Here is a 19,314-nt window from a genome sequence, read left to right as displayed (position 1 = left end):
TCTGTATTCCCTCTATTTCAGCAATCTCTCCTGCTCTAAAGGGGGAAGTGAGTACTGAGCAGTACTCAAGACGGGACAACACAAGTGACTTGAAGAGTACAACCATTGTGATGGGATCCCTGGATTTGAAAGTTCTCGTAATCCATCCGATCATTTTTCTGGCTGTCGCAATATTTGCTTAGTTATGCTCCCTAAACGTTAGGTCGTCAGACATTATTATTCCCAAATCCTTGACATGCTGTTTTCCTACTATGGGTACATTTGATTGTATTTTGTACCCTGTATTATGTTTAAGGTCCTCATTTTTACTGTACCTGAGTACCTGGAATTTATCACTGTTAAACATCATGTTATTTTCTGGATGCTTCCTGGGGGTGTGTAACAAAAAGGAGGCCTGGTCGAGGACCGGGCCGCGGGGACGCTAAGCCCCAAAATCATCTTCATTAAGATAACCTCAAGATAGTCCCATAATAATCGGACAATCAATGGAATTTTAACAAATATTTTAATTGTTGACGGCGTTACTGTTACGTCTACACTACGTGTATTTTTTAATGACTCCGAGAACGTCATCACGAAACCAAAGTGTTAAGTGCACTCTTGCAGAGATAAGAACAAGGGAGGTCTGGCAGGAACACACACACACACACTTTATACACTCACCACATTCATTCTTTTTTACAAATTGTAAATTTGTAAGAAATTCACAACCTTGTTCTATGTGTTTAACACAGTGCCACTTTCCAGTGCTTTCTGGGACCTCCTCAACAATTCCATTTCATTCTGCTGCATTCAATCATTTCTACAAACTTCTCTCAACAATTACATTAAATTCCCCACATTTCAACTTCTTTCCTGCTACCCCTTTTACCTCTTTCATGAATGTATCTTCAGAAGTTCTCTTTTGTACTCTTCTAAGACAACAAAATCTGTCTTATTTACCTATGAACTTTAATCACTAATTCCACCCAAAAGCGTTTCAAAGTAAAGTACTCTCTCTACCTACTTCTAATTTCTCCTCCATCAGTTCACATTTCCTATGCTTATCCTTATCCTATTGGTCTTTCCATCAGTCTACTTGCTGCACTTCCTTACTTCTTTCCTTAAGAGTTTCATCTTTCCTGAAAAACTTTTTATTTTTCTTCTCGGCTCTCCATTCACTTTTTTTTCATGCTCAACTAATCTTTTCACTTTCCTATAAAAATATAAAATAGAATTAATTCTTAAACTTCCAAAGGATGGTAACAAGGCTAAAAATTCAGTGTATAAAATTGTCCTAAAACAAATACATTAAAATTTTCTAAACATTTAGTCAGTACATTGTTAAGACAATTGTCCAAAGAAGCATCCTAACATATATACTGGTACACTGGTGCCAAGTTTCCGTGCTTTGTAATTATTGCCCCAAAAACGAAAATGAAATTGTCTTCCAATTTTATTTTAAAGCATTTCTATTACGACATTTTTCTTTGAATGTATAATTAAAATGTCTAAGAAGTAAAGTATTGAGCCTATGCCTAGGTCGGGGGACCAATGATACAAGTGACGAATGTAATGTCTAATCCTTATAATAAACCAGGAAGGAAGGAAGAGGAAAGCATTCTTCAATCCACCTCAAAGTAATTGCTAATTATAACAAACAAGAACCCTTCAAACCACTCAAAACTCCATTCAAATAAATTTTAACAACTTATTCCCAAACAACCAACTACACCGAACTTCACAAGATGGCAGCACTGCTGACGACCAGAAACGGGGAACGTGGCCACCTCACTCTAGGCCCGGCCAGCTCAAAATCAAGGGTAATACGGCAATAGGATGCTACCAAGGTACCACTGAGAAAAGGGCATTACAATCCACTCAATACTATACACTGTATCTGAGCAAGACCCTCTCGGAAGCATCCTTTAGTCTCCTCCCCCATGGCTCTACACAACTACGTAAAGTATCATATATAAAATTGGGGCACTTACCCAAGGTAATAGCAGAATGTGGCGATGGTGCACAGGGCGAAGATGAAGGACAATGTCCAGTCAAAGTTAGTCACTTCAACGTAGCGCATCAGAGACGAGAACGAGGGAGGTCTGGCAGATATCTGGTGGCCAGCATCCTGTTCAACCTCCAAACACCCCCCCCCCCCGGCCCTGATATGAGCAGATGCCATGGCCAAAAAGAAAGACGTTAGTGCTGCATATTTCCTCTGTCATGAGCACATGGGTGAGCCTCAGGTTGGCTGAGCTATACACACTGAATCAATTAGCAGAACCTAACCTTGGTACACAGGAGCATCGTACAAGGGTTCAGGAAGAATGCAGACGTGCAACACTCCCTAATGACCAGAAGTTAACGTCTCAAGAGCTATAACAGGACATCGTATGTAGTGTAGACTTGAACAGAAGAATCATAACTCAATCAAAATTATGATGGAATGCAGGAGACTTATTTTTGGAAAGGAGGTGAAGCTTGCAGTCGAAAAAACCAATTGCCTGGACCAAGAGGCAACGATCCCTGCCTCTGATGCAGAGCATGAAGTAGTCCTCCAGCAATTCCTCAGTCCCTAAAGTCAACAAGAATGCCATTTTAAACATGAGTTTCTCCAATTGGACACTCAAAATTGAAGGGAGGACGAGAGTCCATACCCAAGATACACGTCAAAGGCAAATGAGCAGGACCAAGGTGAAAGCAAGCACAAGTAAGGTTAAGAAAAGGAGGCGACAAGAGACCAATACTGAAACCCAAGAGGAAAGCATGAACCAGTAGTAGGCAACTGGGACGGACAAAAGGCAGCACTCTTCAAACAACCAGAACAAGAATAACTTAAGGACACAGAGGTAAGAGGTCTAGCAAATTACTGCCAAAAAGACCATCAAGCCACCTTGTATCAGTGATGAGGGAAAGCTCGTTAATAAGAGAGGAAGAGCTCTGCCACCTGCCACCCACACAGGTGACAGTAGAGCAACATCACAACACCCACAGTTGTGAAGATCGCAGAACAGCAAATCACTTATGTATGCCCACCTACCAATTTTTTGAGGGGGGCAGAGATCTAAAAGAATCTAGGGCTGATGTAAAATCTTGGAAGCCAAAGGAATTATGTCGCCAATAAAGCTCTAAGGCTTGAACAACACGAGCAACGGCCCCACTGGAGAAAACACAGATTAAGGTTCCATTTGTTCCAATTCAATCCATGGCAACCTCACGCTCCTTCAAAATGTGACAAATAGGAAAGGCCAGCTGCAAGCATATTCAAACTTTCCTGAATGTGGGATGCCTGCAAAACAAAGCTATGAGATTTCTGAAGTAAAATTTCAGCTAGAGCAGATCAAATGCCGAATCACTGGTAAACGGAATGAAGCCGGCATAAAAATTAGAGAGACGCACCAAAGCGACATCCAAACTGCAACTAGCACCCGAACCATGGTGCTAGTTATAGCACACACTATAATACTGTACCATGACTGATCACCAGTGAACCACACTGATATGACAAGGGTTACCTCAACTCAGATCTGATGAGTTTGTGAGAAGCCTGAACAATGGGGCTGGGGATTGCCATGGACCTGTATACCAAAAAGCTGAAGTGGAAATGCAAATGTGGAAATGCAAGCCTTGAAAGCCTAATAGAGCTTGCACAATTCACTCCATGTTGAGCCAACAAAGTGTTGACCACTGAAAAAGTGGTACATTGAATGTTAGCCAAACCCAGCCCAGAATTTTTCCTTCCCTCTTCCTTCTTGAGTCCACACTGTGCAGACTATCCTCGCACCTTCATCTGGTTCTTTGTGCCGGCCGACTTTTCTTACGAAGATCTTAAGCAACTGGTGGGCGAGCTAAGCCTTGCCTGCATGGTTTAGACATCCATCTAAGAAGTGTGAATAGCATGCAAATAATGTTCTACCAAGTTCTACCAGGGGGGCCTCGTAGCCTGGTGGATAGCGCGCAGGACTCGTAATTCTGTGGCGCGGGTTCGATTCCCGCACGAGGCAGAAACAAATGGGCAAAGTTTCTTCATCCTGAATGCCCCTGTTACCTAGCAGTAAATAGGTACCCGGGAGTTCGTCAGCTGTCACGGGCTGCTTCCTGGGGGTGGAGGCCTGGTCGAGGACCGGGCCGCGGGGACACTAAAGCCCCGAAATCATCTCAAGATAACCTCAAGAAGAAGGCAACAGAATGAAACCTCTGGCAGATCTAACTAAGCATCACTGAGAAAAGGGTCTGCAGAATGTGAAAGGCTTGTTCATAGCTAAAATCGACGAAGACGGTTAAAGGCAGCAAGAACAATCCTTACAGTCAAACACCCAACTTATACGTCCAGTGAGGAGCATCAAGCGTACTACTACAACTTCTGGAAGCCAGGGCCAACATAAATGATACCTGGAAGAAGGCATCCTCAGAGGTGAGCACCTCTGAGTGGTAGACGGTTGGAACAAGTTAAGTGAGAAGGTGGTGGAGGCCAAGACCGTCAGTAGCTTCAGAGCGTTATATGACAAAGAGTGCTGGGAAGACGGGACACCACGAGCGTAGCTCTCATCCTGTAACTACACTTAGATAATTACCTGAAAACAGATAGAAGATGAGCCCACCAAAACCTGATCCCAGGACCAAGTAGGATCTGGTAGAACATGAGACAGATGCAGGAAAAATACTCTACAACAGTAAAATTCACACCCAAAGTCAGCAAGGGGGGGGGGGGGGGGTAGGGGGTCACCCCAAGCTGAGCAATATGTTTTGCACCAGACTGCAATCTAGAAAGATCAAAGAAAAAAGGACATAACTACCACCACCATCAAAACAGAAGACCAACAAGTGGTAAGACTATTCTGTCACCTAACTATCAATGATTCTGAGTAATGTCCCCCGCTGCCTGGTCTCTGTGTAGGTCGCCTCATTGGTGGTCTGGCCAACAAAGCTGTTCAATGCAGTTGCTTCCAGCCTGATTGATCAGGAATCCTTTGAAGGTGTTCATTAAGTTTTCTTTTGAGCACTGCAAGAGGTCGGCCAGTTATGCCCCATACGTGTAGAGGGAGTGTGTTAAAAAGTCTTGACCCTTCGATGGTGATTGAGTTCTCTCTCAGTGTGCCTATTGCACCTCTGCTTTTCAATGGGGCTATCTTGCACATCCTGCCGTGCCTTCCGGTCTCATGTGATGTGATTTCTGTGTGTAGATTTGGAACCAGTCCTTCTAGCATTTTCCGAGTGTAAATTATTATGTATCTCTCCCGCCTGCACTCTAGGGAACACAAATTTAAATTGGTAAATTGTCCCAATAATTGAGATATTTTATTCAATGGATTCTAGCAGAAAAGACCTTTGCATGCTCTGCAGGTCAGTAATTTCTCCAGCTTTAAACGGGGCTGTTAGTGTGCAACAATATTCCACTCTAGAGAGAACTAATGTCTTAAAAACGTATCATTGGTGCAGCATCTCTTGTTTGAGAGGTTGTTATCCAACCTGTTCTTTTTCTTGCAGTTGTGACCGCTACCTTGCTGAGTTCTTTAAAAGTAAGGTCTTCTAACCTTACTTTTAGGAATTTAGGACCAATAACAGTATAAAAACACCGAAATTCAAATTCAAGTTTGTTTATTGAGTCAAGAAAATACATCTCAAATGGATAGCGTAGCTTAGCCTATTTCTATCCCCCAACACTGAAGTGCATCCTCAGAAGCCACAAGCAGTGAAGTCTTGACTAATTCGGTGAGGAGTCCTCACAATGACCCAACTAATAGAGGAATGAGATAAACATACAGAATACACCAAAACTAGCAGCCAAGACCACAATGGATGTACACCGCTAGTCACAAAGGCTAATGTTTGGTAAAATGATAATCAAGTGCTAAGGGAAGTCATATTAAGCCATGGAAAAGAAAGAATCATTTACTGCCACCCAAGCACAAACATGATAACGATGCTATGGCTATGTACCGATACAATTATACAGCTAACTGCATTGACTCTCCATCAAAAGCCTTGCATTAGCAACCACACTGAAAGCACTATACGGAGGCTAGAATGGATCAAAGCAAGGAACCCAATCCTTCAGTGAAGATACCTTTGGTGGGGAAAAGGAAATGTCAGCTGCCAGGGAAGGGAACCCTTACAATATAAGACAAAGCAAAAATATAAACCCGGCCAGCATGATGAGGTGCGTGATGGCCCAATACCCACCTGGTGGAGGTCTGACGAGTTCCAGTTAGGATCATTCACCCATTGCCAAGTACAGTGGTACAGTATCTCGATTAACGAGCAGCTCTATCTATGAGCATTTCGAGTAATGAGCAAGCCACTCGCAGAACATTTGTCTCTACTAACGAGCTTTTCCTCGATTAACGAGCGTTTCCGCTGGTTCCGGACACCTTTTACGACAGTTTTGTCGTTGTTTCGCAAGACGAGTTTTCCACATGACGAACTCGGTGCCGGAACGGATTAAACTCGTTAATTGAGGTGCCACTGTACCATTTTCCTTGAGAATGCCAGATTCTGCTTGTAGCTTTTAATATGGATCTTTGAAATTCTCAGGGGTTTATTACAGCTGGAGAGGCCCTATGGTACAAGTGTCTAAGATCAAAGAAGCTACTAAGGGGACCAGCCCAGAGATAATATATGAATAATGATTTTGGAAAATAACAATATTATGATATTTGACTTGCCTTACAAAAGCTCATCCTTATTCTGGCTAACTACAGGACCACAGCAGTAAAATACTCCATCAAACAAATTATGCCACTGAAAATTTCTCATCTCAGTGTTTGACACCAGAACTCTACTCCCTGGCCCTTTTATTTTGATGTATTGTTTTCTTTTCCCAGAGTAGTATCAGCGCCCACATTAAACTTCTTTGTCACCCTCCAGGCTGAAAGGGGCCCGCCGAATGAGTGAACAGGGCTCAGGATTCGTAGTCCTTAGGTTCCGGGTTTGATCCCCGGTGGAGGTTATCTGGAGGTTATCTGGAGATGATTTCAGGGCTTTAGTGTCCCCGCGGCCCGGTCCTCGACCAGGCCTCCACCCCCAGGAAGCAGCCCGTGACAGCTGACTAACACCCAGGTACCTATTTACTGCTAGGTAACAGGGGCATAGGGTGAAAGAAACTCTGCCCATTGTTTCTCGCCGGCGCCTGGGATCGAACCCAAGACCACAGGATCACAAGTCCAGCGTGCTGTCCGCTCGGCCGACCGGCTCCCTTAGGCGGAAACAAATGGGCAGTTTCTTTCACCCTGATGATCCTGTTCACCTAGCAGTAAATAGGTACCTGGGAGTTAGACAGCAGCTATGGGCTGCCTTTCCTGGGGATGTGCAACAGAAAGGAGGCCTAGCCAAGGACCGGGCCGCGGGGACGCTAATCCCCGAAATCATCTCAAGATAACCATGATAACCATACAGCTTCAGAGAGCTGCAGTTCACTCTCGCAAGCACAACTAGGCGAGTACAGTATTCTCTGATCGTCTTACGGCACCTTTATGCTTTACTTGGCCTAATGAACACTTCCCAACAAATCTTTCACTCCAGTAAGTTGTTAGTTTAATGTAGAGAGATCTTGTGATATATGCAGTTTATGGAGCAGAGATTACACTATGCATCATTAATCCCTGCACTGCACACCTGCCTGTTTCAAGTGACAACTTCACAGCACACGGGTCAATGAACTATTAACATTAAGTGAACATTTTCATAACATCAAAAGGTCAAAATATTGCCACACTCAACAACTTTCATTTCAAATCACAATGAGTGAAACATATTCAAAACATTAAAACACTGCTAAATTCAATCATTTTTTGCACCACCATTTGAGCACCTTAAGATGCTACTGTATATGCACTGTAGGGGCTAATCTGGCTGGTAAACATCTTTCTTAATTGCACATGCAATAATATAATACAGTTTAGACAAAGATCTATAAAATTTCTTGATTAACCCTTAACCCCCCAGGCTGCTCGGATATTAATAGCCTTTAACACCGCCAGGCACAAGAAATAAAAGAAATTATTTTTTTGTCTTATAAAAGTGTTCATTTGTGTTCCTTGATCACGGGATGGAGGGATCCCCCCCAACTACAGAGAGGGGCGGAGGGATCCCCCCCAACTACAGAGAGGGGCGGAGGGATCCCCCCACCTACGGGCAGGGGCAGAGGGGATCATAGGTGACATATTATGGCCGCAATGACGCGGGGAAGTCTGGCAAAATTAAGTCATTGACAGAGTATACGTCCCGCAGCATTTTTTTTTCGGTAACTCCCGTCTGACAGCGTAGGTGGAGCAGACTGCCATGGGATGCGCACTCTGTTTACGCCTCAATTTTGCCACACTTCCTCGCCCAATTTTCCTGTGATCAAGGAACACATTTTAACAATCTCGGAAGAAACTTTTTTTTTTCTTGCGCCTAGCAGTGTTGCAGGCTATATTCACAAGAACAGCCCAGGGGTTAATGAGAGGTAACACTGAGCTAACACGGGTCACAAGAACACAGGAAACACCCAGCATCTGTAGTGCTAGGCCACACACACTTGTAAAGAGAGGTAACACTGAGCTAACATGGGTCACAAGAACACAGGAAACACCCAGCATCTGTAGTACTAGGCCACACACACTTGTAAAGAGAGGTAACACTGAGCTAACACGGGTCACAAGAACACAGGAAACACCCAGCATCTGTAGTGCTAGGTCACACACACTTGTAAAGAGAGGTAACACTGAGCTAACACGGGTCACAAGAACACAGGAAACACCCAGCATCTGTAGTACTAGGCCACACACACTTGTAAAGAGAGGTAACACTGAGCTAACATGGGTCACAAGAACACAGGAAACACCCAGCATCTGTAGTACTAGGCCACACACACTTGTAAAGAGAGGTAACACTGAGCTAACATGGGTCACAAGAACACAGGAAACACCCAGCATCTGTAGTACTAGGCCACACACACTTGTAAAGAGAGGTAACACTGAGCTAACATGGGTCACAAGAACACAGGAAACACCCAGCATCTGTAGTACTAGGCCACACACACTTGTAAAGAGAGGTAACACTGAGCTAACATGGGTCACAAGAACACAGGAAACACCCAGCATCTGTAGTGCTAGGCCACACACACTTGTAAAGAGAGGTAACACTGAGCTAACACGCCCCACAAGGACACAGGAAACATCCTGCCTCTGTAGTACTAGGCCACACACACTTGTAAAGAGAGGTAACACTGAGCTAACACGGGTCACAAGGACACAGGAAACATCCAGCATCTGTAGTACTAGGCCACACACACTTGTAAAGAGAGGTAACACTGAGCTAACACGGGTCACAAGGACACAGGAAACATCCTGCCTCTGTAGTACTAGGCCACACACACTTGTAAAGAGAGGTAACACTGAGCTAACATGGGTCACAAGGACACAGGAAACACCCAGCATCTGTAGTACTAGGCCACACACACTTGTAAAGAGAGGTAACACTGAGCTAACACGCCCCACAAGGACACAGGAAACATCCTGCCTCTGTAGTACTAGGCCACACACACTTGTAAAGAGAGGTAACACTGAGCTAACATGGGTCACAAGGACACAGGAAACACCCAGCATCTGTAGTACTAGGCCACACACACTTGTAAAGAGAGGTAACACTGAGCTAACATGGGTCACAAGAACACAGGAAACATCCTGCCTCTGTAGTACTAGGCCACACACACTTGTAAAGAGAGGTAACACTGAGCTAACACGCCCCACAAGGACACAGGAAACATCCTGCCTCTGTAGTACTAGGCCACACACACTTGTAAAGAGAGGTAACACTGAGCTAACATGGGTCACAAGGACACAGGAAACACCCAGCATCTGTAGTACTAGGCCACACACACTTGTAAAGAGAGGTAACACTGAGCTAACATGGGTCACAAGAACACAGGAAACACCCAGCATCTGTAGTACTAGGCCACACACACTTGTAAAGAGAGGTAACACTGAGCTAACACGGGTCACAAGGACACAGGAAACATCCTGCCTCTGTAGTACTAGGCCACACACACTTGTAAAGAGAGGTAACACTGAGCTAACACGCCCCACAAGGACACAGGAAACATCCTGCCTCAGTAATACTACGCGGCCACGCCCCACAAACTCTCTTGTATAATTTTTATTACACTAGAAGTATAGAATACAGAAAAACATCTCTTACAGCAACAGCAAAATAATAATAAACTATTAAATGAAAAGAATACAAAATATACATCCGTATCAAAATATGATCTGGAAATAATGTTGTTGATCGGTTCCGCAACTGACTGTGTTTCGGAATTTGAATCTTCTCTTTCTGATGTTGTTGAACTACCCAACTATTTTAAGGTTTCCAGTATTTCAAGTTTGGTGATTTTGAAGTTGCAGTGTTCCATACTGTACTTACTAAGAGAAAAACAAACATAGCTTACCCTTCTTAGCAGTGCGGGCTCTCTTAATTGGCTGAGCGTCAGCTTCCTCGATATCTGACTCGGGCGAGAACTCGTGATCACTTTTAAATATTAAATTCTCTTCTTCTTCGTCATCTAAATCTTCCTCTTCCTCCTCCTCCTCAGAGCTAGAACTGAAACCAAAAATCAGCACATGTGCAAATTTAGGTACAAGTTCCTTCCCAAATTTTATTTTGAAAATTAAAAAATGGACAACTGTATTTTACTAATAGAGTGCAGTTACATTCCATTTGTGAATCTAGTGTTATATACATGCTATATGGTATTCTACACTTAAATAACTGGAGAGCAAACAGCAAACCAAGTCACCAGAAACTTTGCTAATGTGTGTATACAGGATGAGGCTCAATACTGTATCTTGTTGACCAAACCACACACTAGAAAGTGAAGGGACGACGACGTTTGGGTCCGTCCTGGACCATTCTCAAGTCGATCGAGAATGGTCCAGGACGGACCGAAACATTGTCGTCCCTTCACATTCTAGTGTGTGGTTTGGTCAACATATTTCAGCCAGGTTATTGTGACTCCTCGTCTGCACACTGTATCTTCTTTCAAGTTACCTGTGGTAACCTAACACAGGTTATTGTTACCAGAGTTAGTTACCCTCCGGTAAGTTACCTGAGGGGGTGGAAGGGTGTTTACTCCTTACCTGTAATGGTGTAAGGAGTAAATGGAGCTGCAATGGGTAGTTGCTATAATGACTACACAAAACACGAGTACAGGGAGCATAACAATCCAAGCTGGGGTATTAAAAGGGGTAATGAGCAATGTCTCCTGGCTGTTTGTCCCAACCACTTGGGCTGGAGGGTAGAGCGACGGTCTCGCTTCATGCAGGTCGGGGTTCAATTCCCGATCGTCCAAGTGGTTGGGCACCATTCCTTTCCTCCGTCCCATCCCTGGTTGATACCTGGTTACCTGGTTGATGGGGTTCTGGGAGTTCTTCTACTCCCCAAGCCCGGCCTGAGGCCAGGCTTGACTTGAGAGTTTTCTAGTTTTCTCTTGAAGATGTCCACGGTTGTTCCGGCAATATTTCTTATAGTCGCTGGGAGGACGTTGAACAACCGCGGACCCCTGATGTTTATACAGTGCTCTCTGATTGTGCCTATGGCACCTCTGCTCTTCACTGGTTCAATCTTGCATTTTCTTCCATATCGTTCACTCCAGTACGTTGTTATTTTACTGTGTAGATTTGGGACCTGACCTTCCAGTATTTTCCATGTGTATATTATTTGGTATCTCTCTTGTCTCCTTTCTAGAGAATACATTTGGAGAGCTTTGAGACGATCCCAATAATTTAGGTGTTTTATCTCGTCTATGCGTGCCGTATATGTTTTCTGTATTCCCTCTATTTCAGCAATCTCACCTGCTCTAAAGGGGGAAGTGAGTACTGAGCAGTACTCGAGACGGAACAACACAAGTGACTTGAAGAGTACAACCATTGTGATGGGATCCCTGGAATTGAAAGTTCTCGTAATCCATCCGATCATTTTTCTGGCTGACGCGATATTTGCTTGGTTATGCTCCCTAAATGTTAGATCGTCGGACATCATTATTCCCAAATCCTTGACATGATGTTTTTCTACTTTGGGAAGATTCGATTGTGTTTTGTACCCTGTATTATGTTTCAGATCCTCATTTTTGCCGTACCTGAGTACCTGAAATTTATCACTGTTAAACATCATGTTATTTTCTGTTGCCCATTCGAAAACTTTGTTGACATCTGCTTGTAGTTTTTCAATGTCTTCAGCAGAGGTAATTTTCATGCTGATTTTTGTGTCGTTTGCAAAGGACGACACGAAGCTGTGACGTGTATTTTTGTCAATATCAGATATGAGAATAAGGAACAGTAGCGGTGCAAGGACTGTACCTTGAGGTACAGAGCTTTTAACATTGCTTGGACTCGATTTTATCTGATTGACTGTTACTCTTTGTGTTCTGTTCAACAGGAAATTGAGTATCCAGCGTCCTACTTTTCCAGTTATTCCCATTGACCTCATTTTGTGAGCTATCACCCCATGGTCACATTTGTCGAACGCCTTTGCAAAGTCTGTGTATACAACATCTGCATTTTGCTTTTCTTCTAGGGCTTCTGTGATTTTGTCATAGTGGTTGAGTAACTGTGACAGACATGATCTTCCAGCTCTAAATCCATGTTGTCCTGGATTGTGTAATTCATTGTTTTCCATAAAACTAGAAATTTGATTCCTAATTTCTCTTTTAAACACTTTTATTATGTGTGATGTTAGTGCAACTGGCCTATAATTTTTTGCCAAGGCTTTACTCCCCCCCTTGTGCAACGGAGCTATATCTGCAGATTTAAGTGCTGCTGGTATCTCCCCTGTATCCAGGCTCTTTCTCCATATTACGCTGAGTGCTCTCGCTACTGGTACTTTACATTTCTTTATGAATATTGAATTCCATGAGTCAGGCCCAGGGGCTGAGTGCATAGGCATATTGTCAATTTCTCTTTCAAAGTCTTCCGAGTTTGTGGTAATATCCGTTATATTATCTGCAGCTTGAATGTCATTCATAAAGAAGCTGTCTGGGTCATCAACTTTCATGTTGTTTATTGGTGTGCTAAACATAGCCTCATACTGGCTTCTTAGAATTTCACTAATCTCTTTGTTGTCCTCTGTGTACGTACCTTCACTTGTAATTAACGGTCCAATACTGGTCGAGGTTTTGGATTTTGATTTTGCATATGTGAAAAAATATTTCGGATTTTTCCTTATCTCTTGTATAGCTTTCTGTTCCAATTCCATTTCCTCCGACTCATATGATTGCTTCAATGTTTGTTCTATTTCTTCGATCTCCCTGCTTAGGCTTGTTTTCCTTACTTGTGATAGTTGTGTCTGCCGAAGCATTTCCGTTATTTTTTTCCTTCTCCTGTACAGTCGTCTGCGTTCTCTTTCTAGAGTGATCCTCTTTCTGCCCCTCCTCACAGGCACGTGCTTCAAGCAGACCTTGTAAGCTTCAGCTGTCAGTTGAGCTATTCCCTGTGTGGGAGTTTTGTCGCTTAAGACCGTCTCCCATTGAATGGTTGCAAGGTCTACATTTATTTTTTCCCAGTCAATCCTCTTATTGTTGAAATTGAATTGATTGAATATTCCTTCTCGCTTGTTGGGTCTCTTAGACCTACTACCGTTATTTATGCTAGTTCGCACTTCAATGAGCTTATGGTCTGAGTATGAAGTATCTGAGATTGTAATGTCTCTGATTAGTTCATCATTGTTTGTGAATAACAAGTCTAGTGTGTTTTCGTTCCTAGTTGGTTCTGTAATCTGTTGATTGAGCGAGAATTTGTCACAGAATCTCAAAAGTTCTCTGACCTGTGGTTGGTTATTTCCCGGGTCATTCCCTGCTATGATATTTGTGTTTGCCATTCTCCATCTTAGACTCGGTAAATTGAAATCTCCAAGGAAGATAATATCTGGAGCTGGGTTTGCTAGGTTGTCAAGTATGTTCTCTATTTTGTGCATCTGCTCTGTGAATTCCTCAACCGTTGTATCTGGCGGTTTATATATTAAAATAATAATTAGGTTTAGTTTCTCTACCTTAATTCCTAGTACCTCTACCACCTCATTAGTTGAGTTTAGTAGTTCTGTGCATACCAGGTCTTCTTTAATATACAGACCTACTCCTCCATTTGACCTAGTTTTTCTAGGTCAAGATGATCCCAAGTCCTTATCCTGACCCCTTCCCTGTGCTATATAGTCGAGGAGGCTTGGTACTTTCTCCCTATAATTCCCTTCCCTTCCTAGCTCTTGGCACCTAGTATTGTTTTTATTTTTTTGCCATTTCAATTCTTAGACATATTTACCATTTGAAGCTGTAAACGTGGCTTCCACCATTACAAACCACTATCAGTGCATTCCACTGGTTGACTGTTCTCAATGCAGACAAGTGAAGCAAGTCCACTATGGGTTCACCATAGCCCGTGCTACTAGGAACGTTTGTTCCCAGCAGATGAATCTAAAACAACAGCACTGAAGTGTATGTCATTTTTTCTGGCTCATTTGGGTTTCCAACCTCTACCCATGCCCTACATTTGATTAATATAAGGCTCTATCCATGTCCACTTAATACAAGTCCCTTAGTATTTTGTACGTATATATTTCTTTCAATTGGGCCGTAGCCAATTGCCACAAAAGCAGCCACAAAAAGGAAGGATTCCAGAAGCAACAAACTGCTGCCCAACTGGAACTTTGAGCTACTGTTTCCCACTCTGGGGGTTAGAAGTACCAGGGGCCAGATTTACGAAGCAGTTATGCAAGCACTTACGAACCTGGGGCCAGATTCATGAAGCAGTTATGGAAGCACTTACGAACCTGGGGCCAGATTCATGAAGCAGTTACGCAAGCACTTACGAACCTGGGGCCAGATTCATGAAGCAGTTATGCAAGCACTTACGAACCTGTCCATCTTTTCTCAATCTTTGGCGGCTTTGTTTACAATTATTAAACAGTTAATGAGCTCCGAAGCACCAGGAGGCTGTTTATAACAATAACAACAGTTGATTGGCAAGTTTTCCTGCTTGTAAACTGTTTAATAAATGTAAACAAAGCTGTCAAAGATTGAGGAAAGATGTACACGTTTGTAAGTGCTTGCGTAACTGATTCGTGAAACTGGCCCCAGGTATATAGGTGCTTAGATAACTGCTTTGTGAATCTGGCCCCTGGTACTTCTAACCCCCAGAGTGGGAAACAGTAGCTTAAAGTTCCAGTTGGGCAGCGGTTTGTTGCTTTTGGAATCCTTCCTTTTTGTGGCTGCTCATAGCGTGGTTAACAGAGCTACCATCGCCTGCTCTGGGGGTCAGAGGTTCGAGGCTCCTATGGCCCAAGTGAATCAAATGTTATTACCCACATGTATTGTGATGCCCAAGGCAGGCTTAATGTTTCAGACGGCACCAGTATTATTACAAAATTATAATTCTATTAATGAATTCTTGCAAACAACAAGAACAGATGTGCTTGTTTGCAAAGTAAATAGTCTTAAATGAAAGAAATCATTCATATTATATATAACAATTAAATAAATTTGAACCATATGGAATCAAATCAATGCAGCAAATCCATTACGAACATTTTTCATATTGTACTCCAGTACTCTCATATAATTTTTTTTAATTGACCAAGGAAAGGGATCTCAAAAATGTTATGGTACATCAAAGAGTTAAATGACCCACAACCTCCTCAATCCTTTCATTTTCTTTTACTTCCGCTGTTACAATTTTTTCCACATCTACTCTTCACTCTCAATTTCTCAAAAGCTTTGCTTCACATAAAGTCAGCACATTAAACATTGCCTCCTTAAAATGTTTCATCTATTACAACCTTTTCAGGCAATGAGTCACAATAACATGGCTGAAGTATGTTGACCAGACCATACACTAGAAGGTGAAGGGACGATGATGTTTTGGTCCGTCCTGGACTATTCTCAAGTTGATTGCCAAGACAATCGACTTGAGAATGGTCCAGGACAGACAGAAACGTCGTCATCCCTTCACCTTCTAGTGTGTGATCTGGTCACCAACCTTTTCATTTACTCTATTCACATAGCAGGCAGGTCCAAACCCTTTATCTGACGAGAATAACCTCGCATCAACCTGTTAAAATGGCTTAAAATCTGCCACCAATGACCTTTATTGTTATTAGTGTTGTTACACTAAATGACCTTTATTTGTAATACCTTACATAAATACTCAACATTTCCACACACTGCAAAGAAAAATGTAATTACTGTACCTTGAAGATGTAGAAGAGTGGGCCCATGGATCATTTGGATTTGTTCTCCTTCTCTTTCCTCGCTTCTTCTTTTTCCTTTTTCTTCTGTCCCTTTCCTGTAAAATTGAACATCTAATATTAGTGAAAAGGAGGACAGCACTTTCAAGAACTATAAGAGGGACGAAGCTTGAACAGAGAGGCATTTACCGTGTAGTATTCAAGGCAGGAAAGTACCATTGATTTCCAAACGTTCTCATAATCCACTATCATTTTCTAGTTAGTTTCTATGTTAGTTTGCTAACAAATTAGTTAGTTTGTTAACACTTTCGCGCTTTAGATTAGAGATAACTCGTCGCCGGTTTTTCTTACGATTCCGCATAACAGCCTACTTTTCTCGTCCATCGAAAAAATATTTCTATAAATTCCATTTTTTAACCGAAATGGATGGGGATACTTTTGTTTTGTAGAGAATTTATTTGCGAATTTTTTGGTACCAGAATGAATATTATATCACAAACTTCTATGAGTAAAAAAAAAATACACAAAGTATGTTTGGGGGTGTGGCGAGCGTGTGGTAGTGGGTTCCCTTTAGCCGTTGATATATCCAACACGTGGGAAATATTTGTATGTGTTATGTATATGTCTGTGTAGGGAATTTTACTGCGATCACTGTCATACAAATTATAAAATGTTTCAACAAGTATAAACATGACAAACATCAAACGAACGAAAACAATGCGTTCGCTTCTGCCACGAACGCATACTGAGCGACGTGGTTCTATATTTGGCGCTTCTCTTACACATGCTTTGTACAAATGTTATACAGTTCATCTTATAGAAAATTTTATTGCGAACACATTGGTATAAAAAAGAAATACGTACATAGAAAAGTAGGGTCAGGAAACGTATAAACTTTCCAAGCATGATTTCCCACCTGTGTTTTCGCCAGTGCGCTCGCGGCTAACTACTCTCCACTTCACACACTCTTGCGGGTGGGCAATTACCTATATTAAACATTCATATGCATATGTCCGTGTAGAGAATTTTATTGCGATTCCAATGATACCAAAATTAGCGATGTAGGACAACTGTAGGCTTCGCAACCATTAAGAGAGTGGAAACATTTTGTTGCTGTTTGGCGCTCTCGGCGAGTGATCTGCATAGTTTTTTATTTGGTGTTGATACTCCTTATGCTTGGGCGGCATTTTATAGGTATGCTCTTATAGACAATTTCATTGCGAACACAGTGATACCAAATTTAAATACGTGCGCCTTCAATTATTGTCAGGACAGTCAAAAGAGTGTACACTTTTTCGGTCTTACCGCGTAGGCGCGCGAAGTGCCGAAAGCATCTGGGGTATTGTTTTTTTTTGAGCGCTGAGAGCGCGAAAGTGTTAACATTTTCTATGTTAGTTTGGCTATATTTACTAAATGTTGGGTATTCCAATGGTATTTATGTTGGAGTGGATTTATCCACGGAGTTTTCATTTTATGAGAAGATCCAATTACAACTTTTATCCTGTATCCCATTTAATTTCTTAATTTTTGCTATTTCTTAACATTTTGGCGTGCCCAGCGGACAACTCGCATCGCACCGTAAGGTAGGCCAGGCACTGCCAGTGAGCACACAACCCAACGTTAAACTCTTTCACTTATAATGTTTATACTTAAGAATAACCAAAAATTAATGCACGATCCCAAGAGCGTCATCACCCACTCTGCGAGTTTTGGTTTTATGATGACGAGAGCATCATCGGGGTGCCAAAGTGTTAACACAGCATTTGAAATTTGTCATAATTTTTCCCATAGTACAGTATCTGAAACGTACTGCTTTTGAAAATCTTTATTTTATTTGGCCAAATGGAAGACTTTTATTAATGTTTACTTGTGGTTTTCATTATCTTCTCCCAAGATAACATTAATGATGATTTTTAGCATCATTTGAAAAGGATGACACAATGCCATGAGCTGTATTTTTTGCCTAATGAGGATGGGAAATTATTGTGGTGCAAGAACCGTGCTTTGTGATATCCAGTAAAGCTTTTCACTGTGCTCGGACTAGATTTGGTTTGATTTTACAGGTACAGTGGAACCTCCATTAACGAGTGGCTCTATTATCGAGTTTTTCCAGTAACGAGCAAGTCACTCGCAGCAAATTTGTCTCTATTGACGAGCTCACCTCTATTAACGAGCAAAACCACATGGTGCTTCCTAGCATCTCACGGGTTCTCGCAAATTCTCGGACGCCTCCGACGCCAGTGTTGTTGTTGTATCGCACACGACAAGCATCCCTCTGGATTTATTTGAGCTTTTCTTTGGGTTTTTAGTGGTTTTGCGACTACAAATTGTAACACACGATGTCTCCAAAGAAGCTGCTTGCTAAAGATAGTGTTGTCAAGAGGAAGAAAGACACAATTACTGTGGATTTAAAGAAGGAAATTATAGCAAAGCATGAGTGTGGTGTCTGTGTGACTGATCTCACAAGGGAGTATGGCAGGTCCTCATCAACAATTTACACCATTAGTAAGGGAATAAGGAGGTAAGGGAGGATGCTGCCTCTTCCACTGAGATCAGGGAAGTGTTTGGAATGTTTGAAAAGGTTAACGCATTCTTGGAAAAGCTGCCCTGATAAAGCAGTGACAACCCGGTGTGTGAAAATGTTTAATTAATTTATCACTTTGTGATAACACTTTGTGAAAGTGTTATCACTTTCACAGGTGTATGTCACTTGAACGTGACACACTTTTTTCTCTTGAATGCACCCAAACACCGCGCTCAAGCGTCATTTGAGCAAATATTTCTATAAGTTCCAATTCTTATCCGATCGACTTGGGGAGTGTATACATGTTTGCCATGAAATTTCCGTTTTCCCTAATAACCACATTGCCTATTTGGGAGAACGGCATTGTATTGTTTCTTCGTGGTAAGACCATTATATTGTTGACACAACAAGTGTAATCGACGTAGTTTTTTATTTGGTGCTGGTCTAACGCATCCTTGTGTGACATTTGAAATGTAATTTGGGTGAAATTCCCAAGAAGAGAGAGTCCGCCTGACTCAGAGGTGGATTCTCCTTCCACACCATAACCCCTCTCCTCCTTTCCACCTCTCCATCGTCTCCCTCAAGCCAGCAACTACTCT

The 19,314-nt window shown here is 42.3% G+C and overlaps 1 protein-coding gene across 1 annotated transcript in view; it reads right to left on the bottom strand.

Moving 5' to 3' along the window:
* LOC123754093 (titin homolog) overlaps positions 1 to 19,314 on the bottom strand; it is an 88,338-nt gene that overhangs the window by 33,798 nt on the left and 35,226 nt on the right. The window contains exons 7-8 of the mRNA XM_045736255.2: positions 16,195 to 16,289; positions 10,412 to 10,563 (exon numbers count right to left, since the gene is read on the bottom strand). Of these exons, the coding sequence (XP_045592211.2) occupies positions 10,412 to 10,563; positions 16,195 to 16,289 (247 nt within the window). The remainder of the gene's footprint in view (positions 1 to 10,411; positions 10,564 to 16,194; positions 16,290 to 19,314) is intronic.

The sequence above is a fragment of the Procambarus clarkii genome, chromosome 6 (assembly GCF_040958095.1).
Source record: "Procambarus clarkii isolate CNS0578487 chromosome 6, FALCON_Pclarkii_2.0, whole genome shotgun sequence".
Classification (NCBI taxonomy): Eukaryota; Metazoa; Arthropoda; class Malacostraca; order Decapoda; family Cambaridae; genus Procambarus; species Procambarus clarkii.
Note: the sequence above shows the minus strand (reverse complement) of the source record. Positions and strands in the feature narration are given on the sequence as shown.